This window comes from Furipterus horrens, unplaced genomic scaffold (genome assembly GCF_987537825.1).
Source record: "Furipterus horrens unplaced genomic scaffold, mFurHor1.1.pri manual_scaffold_10, whole genome shotgun sequence".
NCBI lineage: Eukaryota > Metazoa > Chordata > Mammalia > Chiroptera > Furipteridae > Furipterus > Furipterus horrens.
In genome coordinates this window covers 19,358,685-19,373,302 of record NW_028327180.1, presented here as the reverse complement: position 1 = coordinate 19,373,302, position 14,618 = coordinate 19,358,685, and the positions used below count along the sequence as shown (strand labels likewise).

The following is a 14,618-nucleotide window of genomic DNA, read 5'->3' as shown; positions in this document are numbered from 1 at the left end:
GTTTGCTTTCTACTGAGAAAATAAACAGCTAAAAATAACATCCGACTCAAGTTTTTGTTTTGCATTTTTAAAAAAGTCTCAGTAAGTGTTTGTTTTGATAGACAAAAACATCAGAAGCAATATATCAGAAAAGGATGAGCTATTTGCACACACCAACTTCTTGGCTCATTCCAGCCTCTGCCTCCACCCTAATAACCCAATTCCATTCGTTCCATTCTCCAGGTTTCCACCCACCCTCCTGCTGGGGGGCTGCTCTGCAGCCAGCACACTGAAGGTGACTACAACTTGAAATGCACCTTGTCCCCCACCCCCCAGCCCTTCCGGCAGTGCAGAAGCAGCGGCAGGGAGGCATCAGACCCTCAGCCCACACCACAGCCCAAGCTGGCGTATTTCAGAGAAATTGAAGGTTATCTGATATTACGATCTCTCCGGTCTCTCCGCCTCTAGGTGAGGCGGGAGTACTCCAAAGGCATTCATTCCCATAGGGAGGTAAAAGACTGCCAACATTCCTTTAAAATTTACAGATTATGAGTGCTGATTGTTCTAATTCTCCTTTTGCTTATTTTCAGTTTCCAATTTTCTACCATAAGCATGCAGCGTTGTGTTTAAAAGGAGTAGCAGGAAGGGAAGAAGGGGGGAAGGGAAGAAGGGAAGAAGGAAGGAAGGGAAGGAGGGAGGGGGGACAAGGGTGGAAAAGGAGGGGAGAATAAGTCATAATATCTCCAGAGAAAGAGACTGCAAAAGCTCACCTAATAAAATACACCAGTAACTCCCAACACCTTCAGGGAGAAGTTCAGACCTGCAATGCGCCTGTTTGCAAGAGCTCCCCGGGTTAGCCCTCCACCAAAGCACCCCTGGGCCCGCAGGCGCAGCGCCGCTGCCTCCTTACCCACTCGGAAGATCAGATCGTCCTCGATGGGATTCTCTTTTCTTTTTCCAGTGCTGTACATGCTTGCGGGTCTTTTCACAGCTTTTTGCTTGACGTGACCGCTTCCCGGGGATTTCACACGCCTCTTCACGCCCTCGGTGGTGGGCGACACGTCAGCCGACCTGATCACTTTCAGCTTAAACGGGCTGCCTCGGATGTGCTGGTCGTAGAGTCTCAGCGACAGGGTGAAGTCCCCTTCCTTCTGCACCGTGTACAAAAACTCGTACGTGCCGTTCTTGTTGTCGAGGATTTCTCCGTCTGCCACGCTGCCGTCGGGAGTGCTCAGCTCCGCGGTGATGTAGGCATTGCCAGTTTTGCAGAGCTCCCCGTCTTTATCTTTCGTTGTTATGGTCACGGACATGGGCTGCCCGATGATGGTCTGCCGCAGCCCCTCGCCCGTGGCCACCGTCTCGGAGGCGACGGCGTTGGTGGTCAAGATCGTCCCGAGGTTGTGGATGGACTTCTTGAGCCCTTCGGTCTCTACGATGAAATCCAGCTGGTCGTTCTCCCGCGGGTGCAGAGGGAAGTCCTGGTCGGCCAGTTCGTTCAGCTTCTCGCTCATCTGCTTCTTCACCAGCAGCACCTCCGTTTCCGTGCCATGGTTAAGGGCCTGCGCGGTGAAGTTGCTGCAGCTCTTGATATTCTCCTGCCCCTCGAGCAGAGTATCCAGCTGCGACTGGAGGACCTGCAGGAAAATGCGCCCGGGTGAGTGCTTCCTGCAGCGCCTGAGCGCACAGGGGCAGTGCCCTCCGTGGGTGGGCCGGAACCGGTTCTGCACCCGCCCACGCTGCTGGCGCTCAGCAGGGGATGTTTAATTTCACTCCTGAACCCAGTTCTAATGCATCATCCTACACTCTGCATTCCCACTAGCTTCTCTTCCCCTTCCTCCTCGCCCACACAAATATTTCTTGGGTCATGTGTTTTTTGACAGATGGAGCAGAAACTGCACAGCCGAGAGCTGGGCAAACTGATTGTCATGCTTGACATCTGAAAAACTCATTTTTCAGTATCTTTCCTTAATGTCCAAAGCTCCCCTGTCACCTCTTAAAGGAAGAAACCAGAGGAATGAAAACTCTTTCACACTTGAATCTTAGAAGCTTTTCCTCCCTGGTTCTGTGATCAGACTGCAAAGTTAAACAAAGGCTGCAGTCAGGGCTCACTTAGAAGTTGACGAGCAGGTCCGTGTGGATGAGAGAGCGATTAAGAAACTATTAGATTTTATAACTAAGGAAGGAAAACAATCCAGTGTAACCCTAAATCCTGAAAGCATTACTTTATATTCAACCTCGCCTTGTGTCAAAATATAAATTAGGACTTAAGGTCACAGGATGAGACTTTTGCTGAAAACAGGAAAGAAAAAAAATAGCTGGATAGGCCATTAAATGAAAACTACTGTTTACTGTGCAACAGTGACACTTAAGGACCCATTTGAGTTCCCTTTGCTGCTATTAGAACACAGTAAGCAAGAACCATGACATGCTCCAGACATCAAGTCTCTTCAGGCCATCTCTAAGAACAGCTGGAGTCTTACTTTGTGTTTGAGGCCATAATTGACCTCCAGTTCCATAAGCAACACGCTCTTGCGCACATTTAAAGTTTTCTGGAGCTCATCAAAGGTAGAATGGATGTCATCCACAATGCTGGCCTTCTGGTTGGTTAACTGATGAATGATTTCCGAGATGAACTGAAGAGCAGAATCTATTTCTGGGAGCCTGGAGAACAGTTGTTAAAGATCATTATTATTTAACATCAACCTAAAAATAGTAAAAACAAAACAAAAAACAAATCTATCTAAACACTATCTTCTCTCAAAAAGCATTTTATGTGCCTCTCATTATCTTAAAGAAGTAATAACTGAAGAACAAAATGAATAAGACATAATTACAGCCTTTGAGAGAGGAGACTTTGAGGGTCCATGTCTATTTCAACCTACTTCAGTCACCTACTTTGAATAACGGATGGCACAGAGCCTTGAAGCTCTCTGAAACCCATGTCTTTCCCTCATACTCTAAACCAGGCTTTCTTTCTCAAACTTGACACTATGGCTACTTTGCAACAGAGAATTCTGTGTTGTAGGGGATGGTGCTGTGCATTACAGATGTTTAACAGCATCGTGTCCTCTGCCAGATGCCATTAGCACCCCTACACACACACACACACACACACACACACACACACAGTTGTGATACCAAATTGTCTCCTGGCATGGTTAAAGTTACTGGGGTCGGGATGGGGGAGTGGGGTGTATAATTACCTATGGCTGAGAACCCCTATTCTATACATACAGCTGTATCTTTTTTCTCAATCCCATGAAAAACTTATCCAACACTCAGAGTTCCCTCAGAACTTCTTGCAAGTTTCCAAGTTCTTTTAATTAGTATAGAATAACCACGCTTTTCTCATTACAACAGTTGAATAGATTTATTTTCAACTGGCTACTTATCCCCTCCCTTTGGTCTGTCTCATGCATCACACAGCTACTCTGTTCCCTCAATTCCATGCCAAAAAAAAAAAAAAAGAGCCTGGACGCAGGGAAACACAAGAAAAATGGAGCAATCACTGCTGAGTACCAGTTTGCTGTGCTCAGGCAGGGAGGAAGAGCACAGGCAACCCAGCAGGCCTTTAAGGATGTCAAGAATAGCAGGAAAGAAAGGCTCCTCAGAGAGCCTGGTTTCATGCACACATTTCAGAGATCTCCTGAGAGTATTTTCTTCAAGAATATTTTATTCATAATCATACTAAGGTACTAAAACACAAATGTCACCACTCATAACATAAGGGAGAATTTTACCAAAGCACAGGGGATGACTCTCCACTCACTAGTTTGTGGCTACAGACCAATGATCAAAGGATTTATTTAGGTGACATGAACCTACTATCTCACTGAGACGAGAGATCTGGAAGCCAAGCCTGACGCACAGGCGGCCAGTTGGGAGCCTGGGGAACACGTGCGCACCTTTTGTTGACAGCATCCAACTGGACCTGGAGTGAGGCTTTGTGCTGCTCCACCACGTCCTTGAGGGGCACTGTGGGGTGTTCCGCGTGCTCTCCCTCAGTGCACTCCCGACACATGGCGGTCTCACAAGACTGGCAGTAAAAGTCCATCACCTGTGGGTGACACGAGAACAATTCGAGGACCGGTGCCACCAACTGAGGGCTTACGTGCATCCTGCCGTTTAATTCTCACAGCCTCCCCAGGATGTCGGCAATACGACGTCCAGGTTCACAGGAGGCAGATCAGACGCCAAAGCTGCTGCTTTGGTCACAAAACCAGCTTTTCTGTGACCAGAACGGTGTAGGGCTGTGGCGCTCACCATTTTGGTCCCAAGATCCCTATACACGCTTCATACATTATTGAGGACTGCAAAGTGCCCTAGTTTATGTGTTACATCTATAGATAGTTATCAATTTAAAAGTGAAACAAAGTTTAAATATTAATTTATTAAGAGCAATGATACGCCCATTAAATAGTAACATGAATACAGTAATATAATTTATAAAAATAACTATTTTGCAAAACAAAAACGTTATAAGAATGGCATTCACCTATTTCTATATAATTTTATGAGCCAATGCCACCCCAATAAATTCAATTAAAAATAATTAAATAAATATAAAGCTTGTCCCCCAGGGGAAAATGTAAAATAGAGGAACTACCATCAACTGGCTACAGTCCCTGTACAATTTCATCCAAATCCTTTAGCACTGAATGACTGGCTGGTAAAAGGCAAATCAATGGGACAATAGATCAGCAACTCATCAACTATCGCCATGCCAAGGACGATGGAGTCATGTGATACTCGCACTGTCCCTTCCAGGGCATGTGAACAGGGCAGACATTGAAGCCCAAGTAGTATAGAACTGTATAAATTATTACCACCAGAGATGCAGACTTATTGCAAGAATACATAGCAAAGCAGGTATGGCAGCCTGAACAATGGTGCCCCGAAGATATCCACATCCTAATCCCAAACACCTGTTCCTGTGTCTACCATATATGACAAAATGGACTTGCAAATGTAAGTTAAGGATCTTGAGATGGGACGATTATGCTGGGTTATCCAGCGGGGCCCAATGTGATCACAAGAGTCCTTGTAAGAGGCAGGCAGGAGGATCAAAGACAGTGTAGGAGATGAGACGACAGGAGACTGGAGTGATTCACAGGTCACAAGGTAAGGGAATGCAGGCAGCCTCTAGAAGCTAAAACATGCAGAGAAATGGATTCTCTACTGAAGCCTCCAGAAGGAACACAGCCCCACCTACATTTTGATTTCAGACTTCTGAACTCCTGAACTATAAGAGAACATGTGCTGTTTTAAGCCACACACACACACACACACACACACACATACACACACAGAATGCGCATTGTTTTCCATATCTGTAAATCTCTTCAGTGTCTGGCTTCATAGAAGTAAGCTGGATTATCATATCTGCTTCTGCATTCATTCTGTTTTGATAGCCGACATTGTATAGTCTGGAAAATTCCACTGTATACTATTGAGAAAATGAGAGTTAAAAAGGCAAATAACATCTTAGTGTTATATAAATACAATGTTGATCTTTGTGGACCTCTGAAAGGGTCTTGGGACCCCTGCGGATTCCCGGATGATGGTTTGAGAACTATTACTCTTTGGTAAGAGGTGAGCTGGACTCAGCAGTTTGCATCCCGGCTCCACTGCTTCTGTAACTTCACTGTGTCTCAATTGCTTTTCTATCAAATGGCGACAACAATAGTAACCTACTTCAGTAGGGGTGCTGTGAGGATTCAGTAGGTTAACATGCACAAAGAAGCCAGATGTGGCCCAGCGCTGGCACATAGTACGTTCTTAATAATGATATCATCTGCTTACCTGAAAACAGAACCACCACCTTATCCCAATTATTATGATCCTCAGTAGTAGTATAACATAAAGCCTGGAAGTTAGTTTCCTTGCGAAGGTATTCCCCTTATTCTCTCAGTAGAAAATAATTTCTTCCAATTTTGAATTTCTAAAGCACTTTTAGGGGGGATCCTTTTCTTGAAGTGTAACACACATACAGAATAAATCCTAATACAGATTGATGGATTTTCACAAAGTGAATGCACCCATGAAAGAACTTTTATTCATACCCCACTGATTAAATATTTATGAGATTTTAAATTACTGAGCACAGGAACTTTCTTTTCTCCCTCAGAGCCGAGTAATTCTGCATACATAGTAGGTGTTTAGTAACACTGCTGAATGAGTGAGCTCTACGCTGTCTATAAGAGACTAGCATTAGATCCAAAGATACAACTAGGTTGAAAGTAAAAAGAAGAAAAAAATTATTCTATGCAAATAGTAATCAAAAGAGAGCTGGTGTACTTATTCCAATATCAGACAAATCAGACTTTGAGACAAAAGTTGTGATAACAGACTAAAAAGGACGTTATATAATGATAAAATGGTAAATCCATAAAGAAATAGATATAAACAAACATGTTCCCAACAACAGGTCCTCAAAATACATGAGACAGAATCTGACAGAACTGGATGGAGAAACCATTAGTGCAACGATAATAGGTGAAGATTTCATTATTCCACTTTCAATAAGGATAAAACAACTTGATGGAAGATCAATAAAGAGAGAACTTGAACAACATTATAAACCAACCAGACCTAAGAGACAAATAAAGAACACTCCATTCAATAACAGGATTTACATTTTTGTCAAGTACACATGGAACATTCTCCACAATAGACCATATATTAAATAACAAAAAGTCTCAATACATGTTAAAAACTGAAATCATATAAAGTATCTTCTCTGAGAACAAAATTGAAAATCAATAACAGAAGGAAATCTGGAAAATTAACAAAAATGTAGAAATTCAATAACAAACAAATAATGAATCAGAAAAGATATTACAAATGAAACTTAAAAATACTATGAGATGAATAAAAATGAAAACACAACACACCAAAACATCTGCAAGATTGTGCTCAGAGCAAAATACAGCTGTAAATGCCTACATTAAAGAGAGAGCTCAAATCAGTAACCTAAACTATCTTAAGGAACTAGAAAAAGGGACAAACTAAATTTAAAGAAACCAGAAGGAAGGAAATAAAGATTAGAGGGGAGATAAATAGAATTGAGAATAGGAAAACAATAGAGATAAACAATGAAACTAAAAGGTAGTTATTTATAATGCTCAACAAAATTGAGAACAGAGTACTATGGACAGTTGTATACCAAGAAACTGACCTAAAAAAAGAAAAGAAAAAAGAAAAAAAAGAAACCTAGATACAATGGACAAAGTATTAGAAACACACAAACTACCAAAAGTGACTCAAAGAAGAAATAAAATATCTGAATACACCTATCATAAGTAAAGAGATGATAGGGCTATTCAGTTTTTAATCTTCAAAAAACTTCCAACAACGAAAAACACAAGACCAGATAGCTTCACTGGTGATTTCTACCAAACAAAGAATTAACACTAATCCTTCCAAATTCTTCATAAAAGGGTGAAGACGAGGTAACACTTCCTAACTCATTCTATTAAGCCAGTAATACCCAGCCAAATACACACTAAGAAAATTATAGACTAATATCCCTCATGTGTATAGATGCAAAAATTCTTAACAAAATACCAGTAAACTAAATCCATTTGTATATTAAAAGAATTATACCATGACCAAGTGAGATTTGTGCCAGGAATACAAGGGTGGTTCACAGATAAAAATCAAGGTATGAAATACATCGCACTAATATAATGAAGGAAAAAAACCCACAGGGTCCTCTCAATTGATGTGGAAAAAGCATTTGACAATATCCAACACCCTTTCATGATAAAAAAATAAAAAAACAACACTTATCTAACTAGAGAGAAGGAAACTGCCTCAATTTAATAAAGGACATCTATAAAACATTCACAGCTAACATCATATTTACGATCGGGATGTCTCTTGCCACTTCTCTTCAACAATGTACTGAAAGTTCTAGCCAGGGCATTTAGTCAAGAAAAAGAAATAAAATGCATTCATATTGGAAAGGAAGGTGTAAAAATTTCTCTATTCAAAGATGACATGATTTTATACACAGAAAATTCTAAACAGACACACACAATGAGAACAAACAAATGAATTCAGCAAAACTGTAGGAAACAAGATCCACTTACACAAACTAGGACACCTGGACTCAAAAAGTTAGCTATAACAAGTGTTGGCAAGAATGTGGAAAAATGTGAACTCTCGTATTTTGCTGGTGAGAATGAAAAATGGTGCAGCTGCTGTGAAAACAGTTGATGGTTCCTCAAAAGTTAAACACAGACTTACCATATGACCCTGCATTTCCACACTGGGTGTATATCACAGAGAACTGAACACATGTCCACACGATGACTTGTTCACAAATGTTCATAGCAGCATTATTCACAATAGCCAAAAAGTGACAACACAAATGTCCATCAACTGATACAGGAATAAACAAATTTTAGTATATCCAGACAGTAGAATATTATCTAGCCAAAAAAGGAATGAAGTTCTACCCTGACAGGCATGGATGGCTCAGTTGGTTGAGCATCGTCCCACAAAGCAAAAGGTTGCTAGTTCGATTCCCAGTCAGGGTATGTGCCTGGGTTGCCAGTTCAGTACCTGGACAGGGCGCAACCCACTGAAGTTTCTTTCTTGCATGATGTTTCTCCCCCTCCCTCACACTCTCTTTTAAAATAAAAAAAAAATCTTTTTTAAAAAAAAAAGCAATGAAGTTCTAATATATGCTACAATACAGATGAAACTTGAAACATTATAAGTACTAGAAGCCAAACTCAAAAAGCTACATATTATATGTAAGATTCCATGTATATCCAGTGTCCATATGGATAAATCCAGAGAGACAGAATGCAGACTGATGGTTGCCAGGGGTTGGTAGGGGGAGGGTAAATGAGTGGCTGCTTAATGGGTATAGAGTTTCCTTTTGGGATAACAAAAAAGTTCTGGAATTAGATAATGGTTATGTTTGCACAAGCTTTTGAACATACTAAAAGCCACTGAATTGTACACTTTAAAATGGTTAAAATGTGAATTTTGTGTTATGTGAATTTTACCTCCATTAAAAAAAAAAGGACTTCCGGCCAAGATGGAGGCTTAGACGGACACGCTAGGTCTCCCTCTACAACTATAGAGGAATACAACTACTTCAAAACAAAGGATAACTAGAAATTCCAGAAAATAAAACTACACGGAAGTCCAACATATGAAGTTATAAACCAGCGGTGCCATTTGGGCAGGTAAGAGTTAAAGAGGGCAGTGCTGTTTGTGGTCGCACCCGGAGCGGCGGGCGGCGAGGAATCCCGGCGGCCAAGCCCCTGGCGGTGCGCGACTCGGGCGCTGGGGAGAGCGGCCGCCGCATCGCCTTGAACAGTGAGGCCCAGGGGGGCGGGAGGACGGATCCTGGTCTCCTAGCTGAATAACTGTGTGAATCCATCTTGGACCCCCGCCCCCAAAGAAAGCACCACAGGGCTGCGAAATAGGTCGCGGACAGGCAGGCGCCGGTCGCTGACTTGTGACGCCAAACGGCGCCGGTCGTTGGGTCATTACGAGTACACAGGCACCGCCCCCGACAGCCGGCCCAAGAAAACAAAACGCATCTGTCAAAATGAGGCAGGCAACTTTAGAAATACCGGTAACACAACTCACCAGGCAGCAGATAGAGAACCTGACAGATGAACAGATAAGAAACCTGTCAGAGGCTCAGTTCTGGGCCATTGTTATCAGGTGGCTTACAGAATTCACAAAAGAGCAGGAAAAAGATATGAAAGAAGCGAAAAACTTTCATAACGAAAGGAACAAAACCGCATACGAGACAGAAAGAAAGGAAATAAAATCCAGAGTTAATTTCAACAAACTGGAATATGGAGAAGGAACAAGCAGTCAACCAATGCAGCGAGAGGAAATGGGAAGCAACAATGAAAGGATCAGAAACCTCTGGGACAGCTATAAAAGGCCCAACATAAGAATCATTGGTTTGCCAGAGAGTGAGGAAGATGAACTAGAACTTGAAAAATTGAGTGAAAATATAATAAAGGAGAACTTCCCAGACTTGGGGAAGGGAATAGACCTGCAGGTCCAGGAAGCAAGGAGAGTTCCCAAGAGACTGGACCCAGGGAGAACCACTCCAAGACACATTATAATCAAAATGTCAAAAATTAAAGATAAAGAGAGAATCTTAAAAGCAGCAAGAGAGAAGAAAAGAATTATGTACAAAGGGGTCCCAATTAGACTATCAGCTGACTTCTCAAGGGAAACCCTACAGGCAAGAAGAGACTGGCAAGAAATATTCAAAGTAATGAAAATCCAAAACCTACAACCACGAATACTCTATCCAGCGAAATTGTCATTCAGAATAGAAGGACAGAGAAAGTGTTTCCAGGACAAAATAAAACTGAAAGAGTTCATTAGATCCAAACCACTGTTATATGAGATGTTAAAGGGACTGGTTTAAAAAAAAAACAGAAGCTAGGGAGATGAAACAAAGGCAAACTAAATAGGCAACGAGAGTGGAAGAGGAACTGTGGGTACGGGAAGCATGTTGGGGGGAGGTCAACAGGGAGGGGGAATGGGGAAAGGGAGGGAGATGATATAGGAATTGGGGATCAAGGTAGGAGGGAATGGAATAGACGGAGAGAGGTTGGGAGGAACTGTATGCACAACTAATGGACATAATCTAAAAGGGGGGGACAACTGGAGGGAGGGGGGCCACCGGGTGGAGGGGAGCAGAGGGAAGGGAAATTGGCACAAATGTAATAATTTAATCAATAAAACACATTAAATCTGAAAAAAAAAAAAAAAAAAAATTGGCCCTGGCTGGTGTGGCAACCAAAGAGTTGCCGGTTCAATTCCCAGACAGGGCACATACCTTAGTTGTGGGCCAGGCCCCCAGTTGGGGATGCGCAAGAGACAACCGCACATTGATGTTTCTCTCCCTTTCTTTCTCCCTCCCTTCCCCTCTCTCTAAAAATAAATAAATCTTTTTAAAAAATAAAAAATGTTTTGATTGCTTTGAAAAGACAGCAGCAGACCTGGGTTATGGTCCCCAATTCAGTAGCTCTTGGGAAATGTTGTTTCTTGGGATGCAAAGGCCCTGAAATCATTCTGAAGTGTCAACAGCTAGGCATTCTCAAATGCTTGTGCTCAGGTTCTGACAGCTTTGGCTCCAGCTGAGAGTTAATCGTGTGAGGTGTGAGACTCAGCTGAGCTCATCCATCTTGAGTGAGATGATGCTGGTGCTCCAGGGGGTGGGGGTGGGGGGCCATAAGCCAGGATGAGCTTATTGTTGTGGCAGGTCATCGACCATTTGTGTTCAGTAGAAGAGAAGATGACCAGAACCATGTGCATCACTAACAGCTGAGATGTATAACCAGGGCCTTGCAGCCAACCTGGAGGCTTCTGGAAGCGGGGACTTGTTCCTGGCATGGCATTCTTAATGAGGCTCGCTCCTTTGCACCTCTTAACATTCTTGTCGGCAAGGCCTAAGCAAGCAGAAGTGGGGTTTGATGATCATTCGCGTTCTGGGACTGCAAGGCATGCGCTCAAGTGTCTGCTTTAAGTGCGAAGAACCTCTTAAATCACTGACCGCTACTCCCATATTCTCTGTATTTGAACAATGCAGCCGTGGCAGTTTAATTAGAAGACTGTCACAGCACTTAACGTAAATGACAGGCTTTCATCCACATGTGCTAATCAGCACTAGGCAGTTTATGACAGCAACATCCTGCTTTATTGTTAATTACTGGATTTTATTAACCTTCAGACACTTGAAATGTTTTTAAAGATTTACCCATGATAATTAACTGTGGCAATTTATTTGTAATATCGCATGCATTTGGCTTGAATGTGCAATCAGGACCCTTGTTTCAAAGCAGCAGCAGTGAACTCTCACAATCTATGATGAAACAATAGAATGATTCAGGTCACACTGTTAATTTTCCAAGGTCTCTTGCTGGTTTATAAATTTTATGATTCCAAAGAATCATAATGATCCAACATTGAGAAAGTGCTCAAAATATACTCTAAATAGCTTCATTCACCCTAAGGAGGATCAAATCCTTTAGACAGATTTCATTTTTTAGTGTGACCTGATGTGATGCATTTGGTAGATAGTACAGTTTTAACAGAAAGGATTCTTTAATTTTGCTGAAATTCACATCTCTGAGAAAGTTTCTGCTTAGCAGCCTGTGGCAACCAGGAAATACAACTTTAGGAATTCTTTTCTATTTGTCCCTCGGGCACTAATGAACCTGTTTCTCCTTCCAAAGTTTCTCTAAGATTGATAGTGCCATTTTATAAAAATTCATAGTAATTTTCAAGAGTCAACCCTGTTTCCATTGGTTGCATCGCTGTTTACACAGGCACCCGAGCTCGGCACCTGGGGCGCAAGCTGACCCCACCAGTCCTCCGGGCTGACCACCTCTCCCAGGGCCCACTTCTCCAATCTTGCTCCAGCTGGGCTGAATCAGGCCTCCTCTGTGGATTAGCCCAGTGGGCCCTGGCCTCTGGCTCGTCCCCTTGACTGCATTCTCCCCTCCGCCATCACATCTCTAGCAACTTTGAAATGAGCTAAATGCATATCTTACCTGGGCATTTCAATGCTTAAGATCATTTAATAGCTCCTTAAGACTTCGGACACACCAAGTTCCCTAAAGTGGCATCCAGGGCCCTCCAAGACCTTTTATTTATCTCGTCCAACACCTGCCTCCCCTGGTTCCTGGAACTCTGAGATCATGTAGAGAACAACAGTCTCTTCATGTCTCTACTCTCTCTGACACTTTATCCCTTCTGCCCAGAACACCCTTCTCCTTTCTGTACTACATGTATACTGTGGCCCTACTCATTAAAAAGCATACAGGCATACGCACATATTGGCACTAAGATCATCTGTTTTAAAAACAGTTTTAACAACTACTCAATAATCAGTTAGATGGACTTACCATAATTAACCATTTCACTAATATTGCACATTTAGATTATTTTCAAATTTTACTGTAATATAAAATGTTCAATTAGTCTTCTTATATCAAATCTCCATTCTCATCTCTAGCTATTTCCTTAGAACTTTTCTATTTGTGGAATTCCTGGAATAAAGGATAAGAGGTTGTGTAAAACACTTATTGTACTTTGTCAAATTGATATAAACTTTCTGAAGAGCCACTTACCCTCTGGCCCACAGGACAGGAGAATGTCTCACCTTACCCTCAGCGTTGGTTGTCTTTTTTAAAACTTGTGCCTAACTTGAAAAGATTTGCCTATTTGTGAAGTTCAGCATTTTTACCATTTTATATATGCCCTGTGATTCTTCTGAGTTCTTTACCCATTTTCTTTTGTAATGTTCGTACTTTTCTTAATTTTTAAGTGTTCTTATGTTGTAAAATTTTGAGGGGTATTTTAATTAAGAATTTACAGCTACTTTCATAAACTGAATGATTAATACTTTTCTTCTCGTTTTGACTTGCTAGATTTTGGTGTCAGAGTCATGAGTATATATCTTAAGTGAATTGGGGAGTTTTCCTATCTTTTCTTATGATCCAGAAGTATACACAGTATGAATCATATCTGTTTTATATAGGTCTGAAGGAATTCAGTTTTAAATTAACTTTTACCAGTTTCTTTTAAGATTATCAGTCTGCTCAGATTTTCTTGATCATTTGTAATATCCTAGATAATCATCTACTTCATTCAGACTTCTAGTCTATAAGCCTTTAGCACATAGAATTGATTTACTCTCTTAAAATCTTTTTATCTGTACTGATATCTCTTTATTAGTCCTAATTCGATTATTTATATTTTTATTCTACTGCGTTAATGTCAAATTATTTCATTAATTTGTTTAAAACATTCAGCTTTTAGATTTATTCTACTCAATTGTTTTATTATTTTCAAACTCTGTAAGTTTATTATTTTCTTTCTTTTGTTTCTAATATACTTACTTTGTTTTCCCTAACTTTTTGAATTGAACTCTTTTTAAATAAAGGAAAATACCTAAACCTATAACATTTCCTGAGTACAGACGTGACTTTACCTTATACATTTAATAGATAAGGCTTCCACTTCCAATATTTTGTTGTCTAATTTTTGCTATTTTTTTTTTCAATTAAATAATTGTAAGCTTTTTTAAAAGATTAGAATTTCTTCTGTAATGTGTTGCTAATATAACTTGAATGCATGGTGGTGCAGGACTTCGTTCACACAAACAGAAAATACAGTGATGTTTTTAGTATATGACCAATTTTAACTGCTTCAATTCTTACAATCTTAACAGCTTAGTTGAACAGATTTTAGCATGTGCCTTTTTATTTTGGGGAGGTAGATTCTCAATTGAAAGAGCATTCTTTCCTCTGAAAGTCGTCTTTTCTTTTCCAAGTCCATTGATGCTATTCTTGTTCTACCCCTTATCACCTCTCATTTGAACAACTCAATAAATTCAGAATTGGAGTCGGAGTCTCCAGTCCCTGCTACTCCATTCTTCCATAATGCCACTAAAATACTCATCTCATGTTTAAAGGCTTCAGTGCTTCCCCGTTGTTAATGAAGCTGAGGTCAAACATTTTCTCAATGAGATTCATAGCTCAGCACCATTTCTCCCCATCTTTCATCCCAGGCTCATCCAGTGTTCTCCAGACCACCTGTGTTCCCACCCCACCATCCTACCTCCATTCTCTATCTGTACT

General features: G+C 41.2%; 1 protein-coding gene across 1 annotated transcript in view; it reads right to left on the bottom strand.

The window, feature by feature from the left end:
• The window catches only part of TRIM2 (tripartite motif containing 2), a 52,528-nt gene that overhangs the window by 23,468 nt on the left and 14,442 nt on the right, over window positions 1-14,618 (bottom strand). The window contains exons 5-7 of the mRNA XM_090288434.1: window positions 3,885-4,036; window positions 2,460-2,640; window positions 890-1,613 (exon numbers count right to left, since the gene is read on the bottom strand). Of these exons, the coding sequence (XP_090144560.1) occupies window positions 890-1,613; window positions 2,460-2,640; window positions 3,885-4,036 (1,057 nt within the window). The remainder of the gene's footprint in view (window positions 1-889; window positions 1,614-2,459; window positions 2,641-3,884; window positions 4,037-14,618) is intronic.